Raw genomic sequence first — 17,745 nt, 5'->3', positions numbered from 1 at the left:
CAGTGTAGTTTTGATTTGCATTTCTCTAATAATTAGTGATGTTGAGCAGCTTTTCATGTGCTTCTTGGCCATCTGTATGTCTTCTTTGGAGAAATGTCTATTTAGGTCTTCTGCCCATTTTTGGATTCAGTTGTCTGTTTTGTTAATATGAGCTGCATGAGCTGTTTATATATTTTGGAGATTAATCCTTTGTCCATTGATTCGTTTGCAAATATTTTCTCCCATTCTGAGGGTTGTCTTCTCGTCTTGTTTGTAGTTTCTTTTGCTTTGCAAAAGCTTTTAAGTTTCATTAGGTCCCATTTGTTTATTTTTGTTTCCATTACTCTAGGAGCTGGGTCAAAAAAGATCTTGCTGGGATTTATGTCAAAAAGTGTTCTTCCTATGTTTTCCTCTAAGAGTTTTATAGTGTCCCGTCTTACATTTAGGTCTCTAATCCATTTTGAGTTTATTTTTCTGTATGGTGTTAGGGAGTGTTCTAATTTCATTCTTTTACATGTAGCTGTCCAGTTTTCCCAGCACCACTTATTGAAGAGAGTGTCTTTTCTCCATTGTATATCCTTGCCTCCTTTGTCATAGATTAGTTGACCGTAGATGTGTATGTTTATCTCTGGGCTTTCTATCCTGTTCCATTGACCTATATTTCTGCTTTTGTGCCAGTACCATATTGTCTTGATTACTATAGCTTTGTAGTATAGTCTGAAGTCAGGGAGTCTGATTCCTCCAGCTCCGTTTTTTTCCCTCAAGACTGCTTTGCCTATTTGGGGTCTTTTGTGTCTCCATACAAATTTCAAGATTTTTTGTTCTAGTTCTGTAAAAAATGCCATTGGTGGGCTTCCCTGGTGGTGAGTGGTTGAGAGTCTGCCTGCCGATACAGGGGATACGGGTTCGTGCCCCGGTCCGGGAAGATCCCACATGCCGCAGAGCGGCTGGGCCCGTGAGCCATGCTGCTGAGCCTGCGCATCCAGAGCCTGTGCTCCGCAATGGGAGAGGCCACAACAGTGAGAGGCCCATGTACCACAAAAAAAAAAAAAAAAAAAAATGCCATTGGTAATTTGATAGGGATTGCATTGAATCTGTAGATTGCTTTCGGTAGTATAGTCATTTTCCCGGTATTGATTCTTCCTATCCAAGAACATGGTATATCTCTCCATCTGTTTGTATCATCTTTAATTTCTTTCATCAGTGTCTTATAGTTTTCTGCATACAGGTCTTTTATCTCCCTAAGTAAGTTTACTCCTAGGTATTTTATTCTTTTTGTTGCAGTGCTAAATGGGAGTTTTTCCTTAATTTCTCTTTCAGATTTTTCATCATTAGTGTATAGGAATGCAAGAGATTTCTGTGCATTAATATTGTATCCTGCAACTTTACCAGATTCATTGATTAGCTCTAGTAGTTTTCTGGTGGCATCTTTAGGATTCTCTATGCATAGTATCATGTCATCTGCCAACAGTGACAGTTTAACTTCTTCTTTTCCAATTTGTATTCCTTTTATTTCGTTTTCTTCTCTGATTGCCGTGGCTAGGTCTTCCAAAACTATGTTGAATAATAGTGGTGAGAGTGGACATCCTTGTCTTGTTCCTGATCTTAGAGGAAATGCTTTCAGTTTTTCACCATTGAGAATAATGTTTGTCTTATACGGCCTTTATTATGTTGAGGTAGGTTCCCTGTATGCCCACTTTCTAGAGAGTTTTTATCATAACTGGGTGTTGAATTTTGTCAAAACCTTTTTCTGCATCTATGGAGATGATCATATGGTTTTTCTTCTTCAATTTGTTAATATGGTGTATTACTTTGATTGATTTGCATCTATAGAAGAATCCTTGCGTCCCTGGGATAAATCCCACTTGATCATGGTGTATGATCCTTTTAATGTGTTGTTGGATTCTGTTTGCTAGTATTTTGTTGAGGATTTTTGCATATATATTAATCAGTGATATTGGTCTGTGACTGTCTTTTTCTCTAGTATCTTTGTCTGGTTTTGGTATCAGGGTGATGGTGGCTTCATAGAATGAGTTTGGGAGTGTTCCTTCCTCTGCAATTTTTTGGAAGAGTTTGAGAAGGATGGGTGTTAGCTCTTCTCTAAATGTTTGATAGAATTCACCTGTGAAGCCATCTGATCCTGGACTTTTGTTTGTTGGAAGATTTTAAATCACAGTTTTAATTTCATTACTTGTGATTGGTCTGTTCATATCTTCTATTTCTTCCTGGTTCAGTCTTGGAAGGTTATACCTTTCTGAAAATTTGTCCATTTCTTCCAGGTTGCCCATTTTATTGTCATCGAGTTGCTTGTAATAATCTCTTAGGATGCTTTGTAGTTCTGTGGTGTCTGTTGTAACTTCTCCTTTTTCATTTCTAATTTTCTTGATTTGAGTGCTCTCCCTCTTTTTCTTGATGAGTCTGGCTAATGGTTTATCAATTTTGTTTATCTTCTCAAAGAACCACCTTTTAGTTTTATTGATCTTTGCTATTGTTTTCTTTGTTTCTATTTCATTTATATCTGCTCTGATATTTATGATTTCTTTCCTTATGTTAACTTTGGGTTTTGTTTGTTTTTCTTTCTCTAGTTCCTTTAGGTGTAAGGTTAGATTGTTTATTTGATATTTTTCTTGTTTCTTGAGGTAGGCTTGTCTTGCTATAAACCTCCCTCTTAGAACTGCTTTTGCTGCATCCCATAGGTTTTGGATCATCCTGTTTTCATTGTCATTGGTTTCTAGGTATTTTTTGATTTCCTCTTTGATTTCTTCAGTGATCTCTTGGTTATTTAGTAACGTATTGTTTAGCCTCCATGTGTTTTTTTTTTTTACTTTTTTTTCCCTGTAATTGATTTCTAATCACATAGCATTGTGGTCAGAAAAGATGCTTGATATGATTTCAATTTTGTTAAATTTACTGAGGCTTGATTTGTGACCCAAGATGTGATCTATCCTGGAGAATGTTCCATGTGCAGTTGAGAAGAAAGTGTAATCTGCTGTTTTTGGATGGAATGTCCTATAAATATCAATTAAATCTATCTGATCTATTGTGTCATTTAAAGCTTGTGTTTCCCTATTGATTTTCTGTTTGGATGATCTGTCCATTGGTGTAAGTGAGGTGTTAAAGGTCCCCCACTATTATTCTGTTACTGTCGATTTCCTCTTTTATAGATGTTAGCAGTTGCCTTATGTATTGAGGTGCTCCTATGTTGGGTGCATATAGATTTATAATTGTTATATCTTCTTCTTGGATTGATCCCTTGTTCATTATGTAGTGTCCTTCCTTATCTCTTGTAACATTCTTTATTTTAAAGTCTGTTTTACCTGATATGAGTATTGCTACTCCAGCTTTCTTTTGATTTCCATCTGCATGGAATATCTTTTTCCATCTCCTCACTTTCAGTCTGTATGTGTCCCTAGGTCTGAAGTGGGTCTCTTGTAGACAGCATATATATGGGTGTTGTTTTTGTATCCATTCAGGGAGCCTCAGTCTTTTGGTTGGAGCACTTAATCCATTCACTTTTAAGGTTATTATTGATATGTATGTGTCTATGACCATTTTCTTAATTGTTATGGGGTTTTTTTTTGTAGGTCCTTTTCTTCTCTTGTGTTTCCTACTTAGAGAAGTTCCTTTAGCATTTGTTGTAGAGCTGGTTTTGTGGTGCTGAATTCTCTTAGCTTTTGCTTGTATGTAAAGCTTTTGATTTTTCCTTAGAATCTGAATGAGATCCTTGCTGGGTAGAGCAATCTTGGTTGTAGGTTCTTCCCTTTCATCACTTTAAATATGTCATACCACTCCCTTCTGGCTTGTAGAGTTTCTGCTGAGAAATCAGCTGTTAACCTTATGGGAGTTCCCTTGTATGTTATTTGTTGTTTTTCTCTTGCTGTTTTCAATAATTTTTCTTTGTCTTTAATTTTTGCCAATTTGATTACTATGTGTCTTGGCATGTTTCTCCTTGGGTTTATCCTGTCTGGGACTCTTCTGTGCTTCCTGGACTTGGGTGGCTATTTCCTTTCCCATGTTAGAGAAGTTTTCGACTATAATCTCTTCAAATATTTTCTCAGGTCCTATCTCTCTCTCTTCTCCTTCTGGGACCCCTATAATGCAAATGTTGTTGCGTTTAATGTTGTCCCAGAGATCTCTTAGGCTGTCTTCATTTCTTTTCATTGTTTTCTCTTTATTCTGTTCCGTGGCCGTGAATTCCACCATTCTCTCTTCCAGGTCACTTATCCGTTCTTCTGCCTCAGTTATTCTGCTGTTGATTCCCTCTAGTGTGTTTTTCATTTCAGTTATTGTATTGTTCATCTCTGTTTGTTTGTTCTTTAATTCTTCTAGGTCTTTGTTAAACATGTCTTACATCTTCTCGATATTTGCCTCCATTCTTCTTCTGAGGTCCTGGATCATCTTCACTGTCATTATTCTGAATTCTTTTTCTGGAAGGTTGCCTATCTCCACTTCACTTAGTTGTTTTTCTGGGGTTGTATCTTGTTCCTTCATCTGGTACATAGCCCTCTGCCTTTTCATCTTGTCTATCTTTCTGTGAATGTGGTTTTTGTTCCACAGGCTGCAGGATTGTAGTTCTTCTTGCTTCTGCTGTCTGCCCTCTGGTGGATGAGACTATCTAAGAGGCTTGTGCAAGTTTTCTGATGCGAGGGACTGGTGGTGGGTAGAGCTGGCTGTTGCTCTGGTTGGCAGAGCTCAGTAAAACTTTAATCCGTTTATGTGCTGATGGGTGGGGCTTGTTTCCCTCCCTGTTGGTTGTTTGGCCTGAGGCCACCCAACACTGGAGCCTACCTGGCTCTTTGGTGGGGCTAATGGCGGACTCTGGGAGGGCTCACGCCAAGGAGTACTTCCCAGAACTTCTGCTGCCAGTGTCCTTGTCCTCACAGTGAGACACAGCCACCCCCCGCCTCTGCAGGAGACCCTCCTACACTAGCAGGTAGGTCTGGTTCAGTCTCCTATGGGGTCACTGCTCCTTCCCCTCGGTCCCAATGGGCACACTACTTTGTGTGTGCCCTCCAAGAGAGGAGCCTCTGTTTCCCCCAGTCCTGTTGAAGTCCTGCAATCAAGTCCCGCTAGGCTTCAAAATCTGATTCTCTAGGAATTCCTCCTCCTGTTGCCGGACCCCCAGGTTGGGAAGCCTGACGTGGGGCTCAGAACCTTCACTCCAGTGGGTGGACTTCTGTGGTATAAGTGTTCTCCAGTTTGTGAGTCACCCACCCAGCAGTTATGGGATTTGATTTTATTGTGATTGCGTCCCTCCTACTGTCTCATTGTGGCTTCTCCTTTGTCTTTGCATGTGGGGTGTCTTTTCGGGTGAGTTCCAGTGTCTTCCTGTCGATGATTGTTCAGCACTTAGTTGTGATTCTGGTGCTCTCGCATGAGGGAGTGAGAGCATGTCCTTCTACTCCACCATCTTGAACCAATCCCCTCCTTCCACTCATTCTCTCTTTCCTGCAATGGATTGCGAGTCTGTGGGGACCCATCTGTCCAGTCCCCGGCATGGCACCAAATAAGAGTATCACAGTGCGGCAGTGCAGCTGTTGTCACCATCCTGAGTATGTGTGTGACACAGGGCTGGGCCCAGTACACATGAGGAAACCTCCCTCACTGGCTGTGACCTCAGGGAGCTCAGGGACTGGTTCCTAGGAGGCATGAACACTACAGAGAGGCAGCCCTAGGAGACAGGCACTCCCCGGAACCTTTGCATTCCTGTCCCATGAGGCTGGGAGCTAGGCTCTCAGGGGAATGTGGAGGCCCTGGGCTGCTGGTGGATCACCCAACACATCCATGTCCTCTCCACAGGTCGAGCTGTCTTCTTGGGACTGTTCCTCTAGAGACTAGGCCTGTGATGGAGTTCTCATGCAGGGATTCTGTGCCTAGACAACTCTCACCCACCTTCCTGCTGCCCCTGTGGGCCCACAGCTGCTGCCCGGGCTGCTGGTCCAGTGGAAGGGGCAGAGTCGAGATGCACTCACCGTGGATGATATTTCCAGGCAACATCCGGCTGGCAGTGTGTTTCAGATAATGAGATGTCAGCATCCATCCACTCACCCATGCGTCTCAGATGTATCTTTCCCCAGTGACTTTCATGGGGGGACTTTGGGAGCACAAAGCAGGGTGTGGCTAAGAGGAGGGAGGCTGGGCCATGGCATCTGTCATCCATCACTCCCCAGCACTTAAAACCAGGCTGCCCGGGAGGTCTGACGTGAGCTATTTCAGCAGCAAACACAAGTCCCAGAGAAGATGCGTCACTGCCCGTGCATTTGCATCCTAGCAGCTCTGGCATTAGCCTGTGAGGGCCCACCTGACCTCACAGGTGGTTCTCTGGGCAGCATCTCGTCCCAGCGTTGGATGTTTTACTGATCAGGCACCTCCTTCATGCCTAGCCCAGTGTCAGGCCCAGGTTTATCCCTAGGAGACTGTCATTCTGCAGGTTGCTTGGTGACCTCTCAGGACACCTCATCTTGGGGGTCAGGTGCCCTCCAGGTGTCACCATCTCCATATCCAGCGAAGAGCCCTGGTCAAGAGTGTGGGCTTCAGAGTCAGAACAACCATTTTGACTCCAGAAACCTGTGACTCACTAGCTCTGACCTTGAGCTTTTTTATTAATAGGTTTATTTTTTAAGAGCAGTTTTAGGTGCACAAAATTCAGCGGAAGGTACGGAGAGTTCCCATGTACTCCCTGCCGCCACACGTGGGGGTACCGTCACGAGCCTCAGTTTCCTCATCGGTGCAATGGGGGAAATAACGATCTCCTGCTCACAGGTACAAATGAGGTAATGCAGTTGGGTCCTACCGCGTCGTAAGTGCTTACCACACAGTGGCTACTTTATCCTCTTGCCTGTGGCCCCTCTGATGCTGACCTTTGTCTCAGGTGACAGGAACACCCTCGAAAGGCTTTGATGAGAAGGCGTACCTGGCAGCCAAGCAGCTGAAGCCTGGAGAGGACCCCTACAGACAGCATGCCTTCAACCAGCTGGAGAGCGACAAGCTGAGCCCTGACCGGCCCATCCGGGACACGCGCCATTACAGGTGTGGCCTCCATTGTGCCGGTGGAGAAAGAAAGGTGGAGGGAAGGGCCAGCACCAGTTGGCTTTTCTTTCAGTCATGTGGATTTAAGAAATGAGGAAGATTTCCTCAGACTCGGTCCAGCTCTTGAGACATTCAAACCCTTACCATCTGTCGTTTTCCTGACTCATCTTTATTTCATTGACCTCCTGAGAGCCTGAGAGGTCCAAGGAGACTTCCCAGCGAGGCCAGAGAGGCCCCTATATACCTCAGGCTGGAATCCCAGCAAGAGTGACCTGCCAGGGGACCACGGGGAGGTCTGAAGGGGGTAGGCTAGCCTGGCGTTCTTGGTGCCCGTCTGGTGATGTCTGAGGTGAAGGGGGGCCGCCAGCCCTGCCTGCACTGTGCGAACAGTAGAGTGCTGTGCGCCGCCCCACTGGTATCCCTGTCCTTCCTCTCTTCCTGCCCCACTGCTGCCACTTCCTCGGCAACTCCCAGAAATGCTCGGCAGTCTTTTGCTTTTTGTTCTCCCAGAGTGGTAGGTGGGAGAGGCCCTAGACCAGGATCAAGGACACCTTCCATGCTGATCCCAGCTCGGACTCTGCTCCGTGTGAGCGGGCAAGTCATCAGCCCCCTCCCTCGTTCATGCCCTTGTAGTGTCCCGTCTGGAGGATACGAGTCTCCACCTTCAATCTCTCCTCTTGCCATAATGAAAAAACAGTCACCGCTGGAATAGTCAGAGAGCAATTGTAATAAAGAAGATTGCCATGAAAACTAGCACTGCGGCTGCCTTCACGCTGCGGCCCCAGGAGCACCAATAAATGCATTCACAGAAGCAGTCGCAGAACCGACAAGGATGAAGCCTGGCAGGGATGGATCATTTTAATTCCCTTTTCTGAGCATGGGGAAGCCAATGGGCCCAAAATGTGGTGTCTGGAGAAGGCAGAGCGCAGAGCTGCTGGGCGAGGGAGTGAGGTAGGGGGAAGTGGTTTGGTGTCTCCTCAGAGACTCAGTTTCCCCTAGGTGTCCCAGGGCCCGTGGGAAGAGTGGGACTGCTCCCCTGCCTGGTGTCACCACGTGGCTGTTAACGGTGTCAGCGAGAGGGAGGAATTCACGGGAGGGCAGGATGGGAACGATTCCTCTCCAGATCCCACCAGATGTCAGGAGCCGCTACATCCGAAGGAAGAAGCTACAGCGTGTCAGAGACAAAGAGAGGCCATTTTCCCTCTTCTCCCCTCCACCATTCTGTCTCTCTTGGCTGCCCCATCGGGCAGGGAGTTCTGTCTGTTGGTCCAGGGCTTGATCCTGGGGCCTGTGTGGTGCCTATACACGTCGATCCCTCCTCAACACTTTAGTGACTGTGGGGCTCCGAGTGCTCTAGGTCTTTTGTAAAGAGCATCCAGGCCTGGGAAGGTCCCCCAACCCGTGCTTCCCTCCAAGGACTCCAGGCTGGGCAGCCTGAGCGGGGTGGGCATGGGTGTGGAGGCCCAGGGCCCACGCCTGGCTTCAGGGCGCAGCAGGCCGGCCAAAGAGAAGCTTAAGCCTGCCCTGAGATCACTCTCCCAGCTGCCTTCTGACCTCTCTGCTCTCTTCTCAGTTGCCCATCCGTGTCCTATTCGTCGGACTTGCCGGCCACCAGCATCATCATCACCTTCCACAACGAAGCCCGCTCTACCCTCCTGCGCACGGTGAAAAGGTAAGCCCCACCTTGGACCTTTCATCTCTGCGGTGCTGTTCCCCCAGGCCTCGGGGATCTGCTGGGCCCTGGCAGGGGAGGACTCTGAGACTGGGTGCTGTGGCCAGACAGCGTGAAGACCAGCGGGCACTGGCAGGGGGGGTTCTGCCCTTCTGAGAGGCTGAGGCTGGTGCATCAGGGTCAGGGAGACCCAAGAAGTCCAACTGTTAGCGAGGTGCACAAACACAAGGTCAGGTCCCCAGGACTCGGGCAGAAATGCAGGGGTCAGGAGCCCAGGGCGATGGGGATGGACTTGAGGCCTCAGGTGGATGGATGCCAGCCCAGTAGGCACCTGTCAGCGATTCAGAGAGCGGTGCTCCTCCTGTTCTCCTAAGCTTGGCCCCGTGGTCAAGTCTGACTTCTACTCACCTCATTTCTTAATGAACTTAGATAAGAATAGGATTCGGGGGCTTCCCTGGTGGCACAGTGGTTGAGAGTCCGCCTGCCGATACAGGGGACATGGGTTCGTGCCCCGGTCCGGGAAGATCCCACATGCCGCAGAGTGGCTGCGCCCATGAGCCATGGCCGCTGAGCCTGCGCGTCCGGAGCCTGTGCTCTGCAACGGGAGAGGCCACAACAGTGAGAGGCCCGCGTACCGCAAAAAAAAAAAAAAAAAAAGAATAGGATTCGGAATGGAGTACCCAGGGATTAAAGAAGTTTAGGTTTCCTTCACCAGGGCGTAAAGGAGGAGGAGGGATGGTGGGAGGGAAAGAGTTGGCAGGGGAGCTTTCTGAGAACATCCCTCCTGACCCATCAGGCCAGAAGGAGCCTCGCTAGCTTTCCAAGCAGACAGCTTCGGGGCCAGCGGGTGTTGTCCTCAGGTGGGCTTGTTAAGCCCAGGTAGCCAGAGCAACTAAGGTCCTGCCTCAACAGCTAAACTAGGGCAGTCCCTACCCCCTATCTGGGGTGGGTCCCAAGTACCTGAGGGTCCAGGCAGCAGGGTCGGCAGGGTCTTGGAGGAGCCTGAGGAACACACTGCCCCTCAGCCATTGACCAGGGCCCGGAAGGTTTGCTAGAAGCTGCCCGTGGCCAGTGTGCTGGCTTCCGAGGTGGGCGGTGGGGGAACCCACGGCAGGAAGAAGGTGGCCCCTAAATCTGGGCTCCTCTGTCCCCGTCACTCCTCCAGCGTCCTGAACAGAACTCCTGCCAGCCTGATCCAGGAGATCATTCTAGTGGATGACTTCAGTTCAGATCGTAAGTGTGCACCTTCTTTTTTTGCACCCCTTCACACCCCATTTCCCCGGAATGCCAAGGGAAGCGCTCTTGAGGTTGTTCTGGCCATCACAGGCTGACCTCTGCTCCCCACAGGGATCTTCAGTCTTTTCTAGGTGCCCTCCCTGGCTCTGCTCCCTGGTGCAAAAGGAGTGGTGTTGCTTTGATGGGACACCAGTGAGATGACATTAAAAAAAAAATTAAACTGCATCAGCAGCAGCCTTCATTACCACAACTGCCGTGTGCAGAATATTGTCCCCACAATCTAGCGCCGAGGCTGTTGGACCGGTGACAGTGCTGGCGCTCTCTGGTGCCCCCTGGCGGGTAATGCCACAAGTACAGGCAGTCCTCAGTCTGGCCGGGGAGTGGAGGACAGGGCAATCCTTTGCCAGTGGAGATGGCCACTCTCCTCCATGCCTCGCCTTCCCCTGGGCCTGGTCTGGAGAAGCTCCTGGGAGGTTCCAGTAGTGGTCGAACCACATGTGGTCTGACGTCAATATCTGAATGAGCTTGCTTCCTTCTCTCCACCCTCAGCTGAAGACTGTCTTCTCCTGACCAGGATCACCAAGGTCAAATGCCTGCGCAACGACCGGCGGGAAGGTAAGTTCTTGGACCCTAGGTGCCACCTCAGAGCTCTTTTGATCTAGACTTCTGCACCTCCCCGCTCCCTTTTGGGGCCATGTCATACCAAGCCAGCGTGGTCCTGCTGCATTCCTGGTGGCCAGGACCAAGGTCTGGGGAAAGGCCCTCTTGCTATCTTGGGTCAGCCCCTATCACAGTATGACTTCCGGCTGCCTTCGTTGTCTCTCGTGAGAAATGGGAATAATAATAGTACCCTTTCTGTCCTGCACAGTTGTTTTAAGGATTAAATGCTTTGAGAAAACCACAGGGCAGCATAAAGCAGATGTGACCTCACTTCCAATCAAGAGGTGTTTTGGAGCACCGACTACAGCATAGGATTGTACACGGCACTCTAGGGGACACAAAAGAAGTATAAATGTGGTCCCTGCCCTCGGAGAGCTTATTATGGAGCTGAGGCTGGTTATAATTATATGGGGTAGAAAGGAGATGGAGGAGAGGAGAATGATCGGAGAGGGTGCCTGGATTGGGTGAAGGGGTTGTGAGACAGATGAATAGGGCACAAGGGAGGGCGTTCCAGGCCCAGGGACTCTGCAAGCAAAGGCATCAGTCCGGCCTGGGTACAGGAAGTACTAACAGTCTCTCCCTACGTTTCCTGCATTCTCACCCTGTAGCATTCACTCTGCCCACATTCTCATGTTCAGTCCTCATAACAGCCCATCATTCTGTTTTGAAATAAAGAAACTGGGGTTTAGGAAGGTTCAGTAATTTGCCTGGAGTGATGAATAAAGGAACCAGGATTCCACCCCGGGGCAGGGGGCCCACCCAGAGCCCAGCCTCTTAACCTCCCTCTACTTAGTCTCCCTTCCTGGGAGAATTGGGCCTGGTCAGCACGAGGAATGAGTGGGGTGAGGATAGATGATGGGGGGGGCATTTAGACTTGATAAAGCAGAGAACAGGGAGCCACTGAAGGTGAGAGAGGGAGAGAGACAGAAAAAGAGAGAGAGAGAGAGAGAGAGGAAGGAAGAAAGGAAGGAAGGAAGGAAGGAGGGAGGGAGGAAGGAGGGAGGGAGGGAGGGAGGGGGGAGGGAGGGAAGGAGGGAAGGAAGGAAGGAAGGAAGGAAGGAAGGAGGGAGGGAGGGAGGGAGGAAGGAGGGAGGGAGGGAGGGAGGGGGGAGGGAGGGAAGGAGGGAAGGAAGGAAGGAAGGAAGGAAGGAAGGAGGGAGGGAGGGAGGAAGGAGGGAGGGAGGGAGGGAGGAAGGAGGGAGGAGGGAGGGAGGGAGGGAAGGAAGGAGGGAGGGAGGGAGGGAGGGAGGAAGGAGGGAGGGAGGGAGGGAGGAGGGAGGGAGGGAGGGAGGGAGGGAGGGAGGGAGGAAGGAGGGAGGGAGGGAGGGAGGAGGGAGGGAGGGAGGGAGGAAAGAAAGGAAGGAGGGAGGGAGGGAGGAAGGAGGGAGGGAGGGAGGAAAGAAAGGAAGGAAGGAAGGAGGGAAGGAAGGAGGGAGGGAGGGAGGAAGGAGGGAGGGAGGGAAGGAAGGAGGGAGGGAGGGAGGAAGGAGGGAGGGAGGGAGGAAGGGAGGGAGGGAGGGAGGGAAGGAAGGAGGGAGGGAGGGAGGAAAGAAAGGAAGCAGGGAGGGAGGGAGGAAGGAGGGAGGGAGGGAGGAAGGAGGGAGGGAGGGAAGGAAGGAGGGAGGGAGGGAAGGAAGGAGGGAGGGAGGGAGGAAGGAGGGAGGGAGGGAGGAAGGGAGGGAGGGAGGGAGGGAAGGAAGGAGGGAGGGGAGGGAGGAAAGAAAGGAAGCAGGGAGGGAGGGAGGAAGGAGGGAGGGAGGGAGGAAGGAGGAGGAGGGAGGGAGGGAAGGAAGGAGGGAGGGAGGGAAGGAAGGAGGGAGGGAGGGAGGAAGGAGGGAGGGAGGGAGGAAGGGAGGGGAGGGAGGGGGAGGGAAGGAAGGAGGGAGGGAGGGAGGAAAGAAAGGAAGCAGGGAGGGAGGGAGGAAGGAGGGAGGGAGGGAGGAAGGAGGGAGGAGGGAGGGAGGGAGGAGGGAGGGAGGGAGGAAAGAAAGGAAGGAGGGAGGGAGGGAGGAAGGGAGGGAGGGAGGAGGGAGGGAGGGAGGGAGGAAAGAAAGGAAGGAAGGAGGGAGGGAGGGAGGAAGGAGGAGGGAGGAAAGAAAGGAAGGAAGGAAGGAAGGAAGGAAGGAAGGAAGGAAGGAAGGAAAGAAAGAGATGTGATGGGTGTATTTAAGAAAGTCTAGTCAGGCCGAAGGGACCTTCAAACTGGAATGGAAGAGTCCAGAGAGAGCTCTCTCCCAAGCCCTGGGTTGCAGGTGCCTTTAGGCCTGGGAGTATGCTGTTCCCTGGGGTTTTACCCAACATAGATGTAAATTTATGATTAGGTGCTTTACAGCTCCCTATGGAGTAGAAGGACGGGGCAGTAGAGTGCCGGGCAGAGGTGTGGCCAGGGAAATCTCCCCACACCAGTGGCTGCTCTGTCAGGGGCAGGACCATCTGGGTCTCCTCCCTCCTGATCAGGCAAGTCCCCAGCTCTGACCAGGGTGCTGCCAAAAGTGAGGCCATTTTTTGACAGTTGACGAGCCTTCGACGAGACTGGGGAATGAGGTGGAAGCAGAGTAGAATCTCTGCACATGTCGGTTTCCTGGGCACCACGCACTGTCCCCAAGAGGCAGGGATTATTCTCTCTGAATCTTCTGGATAAGAAAACTAAGGCTCAGAGAGGTTAAATAATATGCTACAGTTAGTGAAGGGGCTGGCATACTAACTCCAGCTTGTCTCAGTCTAGAAGACTCTCTGCATGTCGTAGAGGATAGTGCAGCTGGAGAGGACCACCCTGAGGTTCCTGAGTGGTGGTTTCTGGCTCTCCTTTGGTACCAAACCACACTTTATGGCAACTTCTGTTCACTAAACTCTGACTGTTCATCATTGTGTCCCCAGAGTCCAGTGTCTGGCATGCAGAGGGCACTCAGAGAATAACCTTGGAGTAATGATGGTTGATGGATGGGTGAGAGAAAGAAAAAGAGGGAGGGAAGAAATCAAGAAATACAAAGTAAAGTTAAATCACAATAACTCAGGGAAACCTCAGCCTTAAGGGGCGGAGAGCCCTAAGACTTTGGGGGGACGGATGAGCAAATTGGCTCAGTCCCAGCACCATCCTTTGTCCCTTCCCATTGCAGGGCTGATCCGGTCCCGAGTTCGCGGGGCAGATGTGGCCGCAGCTGCTGTCCTCACCTTTCTGGACAGCCACTGCGAAGTGAACACCGAGTGGCTGCAGCCCATGCTGCAGCGGGTGAAGGAGGTAAGTCTGTCTGTCCCTGGGGGAGCTCTGGACGTGCCCACATGTTCTTGGCATGAGGGGGGATGATGAACGGTCTCTGGAGTTGGGCAGGCAGAGTAGGAAGCCTAAATGGTCTGCTCCCTCCTGAGTAACTTCACCTCATTGAGCTTTCTCATCTGAAAACAGGGATAATTGTAATATTTGTCTGACTGGGTTGTGGTGAGAATTAAATTGGCTGAAAGCCTGGGTGAGCCACAAAGCTCCTACTACGAATGGGTGTTGTTGTTTTCCTCCTGAGGGAGTGATGAGTGAGGGTGAGTCAGGCTGGGAAGCCTGAGAAGGAGGGAGGAGAGGATGGTGTTCTCAAGCGGGGGGGGCCCTCCCATGTGCCTGCTGTTCTCTAGAATGGGGAGGATTTGGACATATGGAACATAGGATGAGGTGATTTCAACTCAACCATAAAAGGCAAATAACCCAATTTAAAAATGAGAAAAGGGCTTCCCTGGTGGCACAGTGGTTAAGAATCCACCTGCCAATGCAGAGGACACGGGTCCAAGCCCTTGTCCGGGAAGATCCCACATGCCATGGAGCAACTAAGCCCACGTGCCACAACTTCTGAGCCTGCGCTTTAGAGCTCGCGAGCCACAACCTATGAGCCCGAGTGCCACAACTACTGAAGCCCGGGCGCCTAGAGCCCATGCTCCGCAACAAGAGAAGCCACCGCATTGAGAAGCCCACGCACCGCAATGGAAAATAGACAAATGGTCAACCAGCGCATGAAAAGATGCTCAACGTTAAGTCATTAGGGAAATGCAAGTCAAAACCACAATGAGGTACCACTTGATACCTACAGGATGGTTATAATCAAAAGGATGGACAGTACAAGTGCTGGTGAGGATATAGATAAATAGGAGTCTTTATACATTGCTGGGGAGCGTGTCAAATGGTGCTGTTCTCCACTTTGGAAAACAGTCTGGCACTCCCTCAAAAGTTTAAACATAGAGTTACCATATGACCCAGCAATTCCACTGCTAGGTATATACTCAAGAGAAATGAAACATGCCCCACACAAAAACTTGTGCCTGAGTGTTCAGAGCAGTGTTATTCAGAATAGCTGAAACATGGAAACAGCAAAATGTCTATCAACCGCGAATGGATAAACAGCATGTGATGTATCCATACAGTGGAATACTGTTCAGCCATAAAAAGAATGAAGTAATGATACATGTTACAATATGGATGGACTTGGAAAACCTTATGCGAAGTGAAAGAAGCCAGTAACAAAAGCTGCATATTATATGATTCCATTTATATGAAATGTCCAGAATAAATAGATCCGTAGAAATACAAAGGGGATTAGTGGTTGTCAGGGGCTGGAGGGAGCGGGGTATGGGGAGTGACTGCTGATGGTACAGGGTTTCTTATTGGGGTGCTGAAAATGTTTTGGAATTAGAGAGTGGTGACGGTGCCACAACCTTGTGAATATACTGCAAACCACTGAATTGTACACTTTAAACTGGCGAATTTTATGGTATATCAATTATATCTAATAAAATTGTTATGAAAATGTGAATTAGGGCTTCCCTGGTGGCGCAGTGGTTGAGAGTCCGCCTGCCAATGCAGGGGACATGAGTTCGTGCCCCGGTCCGGGAAGATCCCACATGGCGCGGAGCGGCTGGGCCCATAAGCCATGGCCGCTGAGCCTGCACGTCCAGAGCCTGTGCTCTGCAACGGAAGAGGCCACAAGAGTGAGAGGCCCGCGTACTGCAAAAAAAAAAAAAAAAAAAATGTGAATTAAATCTCAATACAAAAAGTCTATAAAAAGGATAAGGTGAGGCCCCCATAGAACACTGTGGGAGACCGTGGATTTTTCTCCCTGATCCGCCATGTCCCACATTTTTGTCGTCCTGAGACGGAGTGTGAACTGAGGGGCAGAGCTGGATTCCAAGTTGCAGACAAGAGGATTTTGAGGGTCAGCACAGAATGCAGAGAGAGGAGGGAGAAGAAGCTCTGTTCCATGTCCCTCCATGGAGGGAGAAAGGAAGAGAACAGACATCCTGCTGATGGAGGGCAATTAAGTTTTGCACGTGGTATATGACAGAATCCACCACCACCACTATCCCCCCACCCCTCACCCCCAGAAAAAAACCTTTAGTAAAGTTGGCATATTACCCACCAATGTTTTGGAGGTGGATTTATGTCTGGGAGATGATGAAGGGAGCGTGAGTCTGACTTTGAAGTGGATGTGGCATGAGAGGAGTGCCACCCAGGTTACACAGAGCCTGCAGCGTCCCTGCCCTTAAGCTGCCGGTTGTCCAGGTGGGAAGACTCAACCTCAACATGTACAAAGACGGACGACAATTAGTAAAACAACAGCTCACACCAGCAACAGAAGATCCACGTCAGGCAGCATCTGATTCACTGTCCCAGGAATTGTCTGGTCTATAACTGTGAGAGCAGTTTAAAAGAGGAAGAAGTCCTCAGCCTGCAGCAGTCAGGGAGGGCTTTACTGAGGAGGTGAGATCCTGGCAGGGCTCACCATGATGTGAGAGGAAGAGGCTGGGAGAGCGTCGTGCCCATGAGACCCAAGAGGGACCTTCCGGGAGCCTAGATGTGGTGATGCAGGACAGCTCCTGGGAGCCTAACGTGTCCTGCAGGAGGTGCTGAGTGCCCGATGCCTCGAAGAGAACTTCTTCCCAGAGCAGGCAGTTGGGCCTTTATTCACAGAGTCCCTGGCCTCACGCCATCTCATGTGTTCTCTCCTAGGATCACACCCGCGTGGTGAGCCCCATCATTGATGTCATCAGTCTGGATAATTTCGCCTACCTTGCTGCATCTGCTGACCTTCGGGGAGGTGGGTCCGGCTCCCAGGGGAGGGGCTCTAGACCTGAAAGGAGGCAGGTGAGGGCAGGCAAAAGCCCTGGCTTGGTGCTCTTCTTCCCAACTGTGCCAGAGCGTCTCACACACCCCCCCCCCTTTACCTCTACAAAACGAAAGGGGATTGTGTAGAGCCATGGGGTTGGGGACGAAGGGCCAGGGCTGGCAGTTGCAGGCTCCTGGCACAATCAGGGACAGGGCCAAGCTAGTCTCTGATCTTTCCCTCCCCCCAAACTTTGACACATCCTTCTCAAATACTGCCAGCCCCGGGGACCATTGCCACAAGTCCTGGCAGAATAACATGAAATGACTGCTGTCGTCTTGGGGGTGAGGAAGGGGGAGCCCTCAACTTTGCACGGCTTCCTAACCTGTACGTCTGGAAATGGTCTAGACCTGGCCGAATATGGTAGTTATTAGCCACATTTGGCTACTGAGCTCTTGAAATGTGACCAGTCTGAACTGAGATACGCTGTAAGAAAAAATACACACCAGGTTTTGAAGACTTAGTATGAAAGAATATAAAATATCTCATTAATAATTTTTTGTATTGATTATGAATGTGATCATCAATGATAATGATTGAAATGATGGTATTTTGGATATATTGCATTAAAAATACATTATTCAAATTAATCTCACATGTTCTTCTTACTTTTTGACATGGCTACTGGAAAAATTTAAATTGCATGTGTGGCTTGCGTCTCCGGCTTGCATTGTATTTCTTTTGGGCAGCTCTGGTCTAGACTTTAGAACTGTACTGTCCAATACAGTAGATAATAGCCACTTCTGGCTATGTAAATATAAATTAATTAAAATTAAGTAAAATTCGAAACTCAGTTCCTAAGCTGCCCTAGCAGCATTTCAGGTGCTCAATAACCACATGTGACTAGTGTCTACCATGTTGGACAGTGCAGATATAGGACATTTCCGTCATTGCAGCAAGTTCTATTGGGCAGGCTGCTCCAGAGAACCTGTTGCCAGGAGCTAATGCGCAGAGTGGATTTCCTATTTGGGGCTCGGATTTCCAATAAATGGACACAGTTGTTAGTTAGATGTTGAGGCTGAGTGGGATTCT

The 17,745-nt window shown here is 49.5% G+C and overlaps 1 protein-coding gene across 1 annotated transcript in view; it reads left to right on the top strand.

Moving 5' to 3' along the window:
• GALNT16 (polypeptide N-acetylgalactosaminyltransferase 16) overlaps nt 1-17,745 on the top strand; it is a 98,738-nt gene that overhangs the window by 63,326 nt on the left and 17,667 nt on the right. Inside the window, exons 2-7 of the mRNA XM_079913808.1 lie at nt 6,851-7,008; nt 8,582-8,680; nt 9,846-9,913; nt 10,466-10,531; nt 13,693-13,814; nt 16,560-16,647. Of these exons, the coding sequence (XP_079769934.1) occupies nt 6,851-7,008; nt 8,582-8,680; nt 9,846-9,913; nt 10,466-10,531; nt 13,693-13,814; nt 16,560-16,647 (601 nt within the window). The remainder of the gene's footprint in view (nt 1-6,850; nt 7,009-8,581; nt 8,681-9,845; nt 9,914-10,465; nt 10,532-13,692; nt 13,815-16,559; nt 16,648-17,745) is intronic.

This window comes from Stenella coeruleoalba (assembly GCF_951394435.1).
Source record: "Stenella coeruleoalba genome assembly, chromosome: 2".
Taxonomy (NCBI): domain Eukaryota; kingdom Metazoa; phylum Chordata; class Mammalia; order Artiodactyla; family Delphinidae; genus Stenella; species Stenella coeruleoalba.
This window is presented reverse-complemented; position numbering and strand designations above follow the sequence as displayed.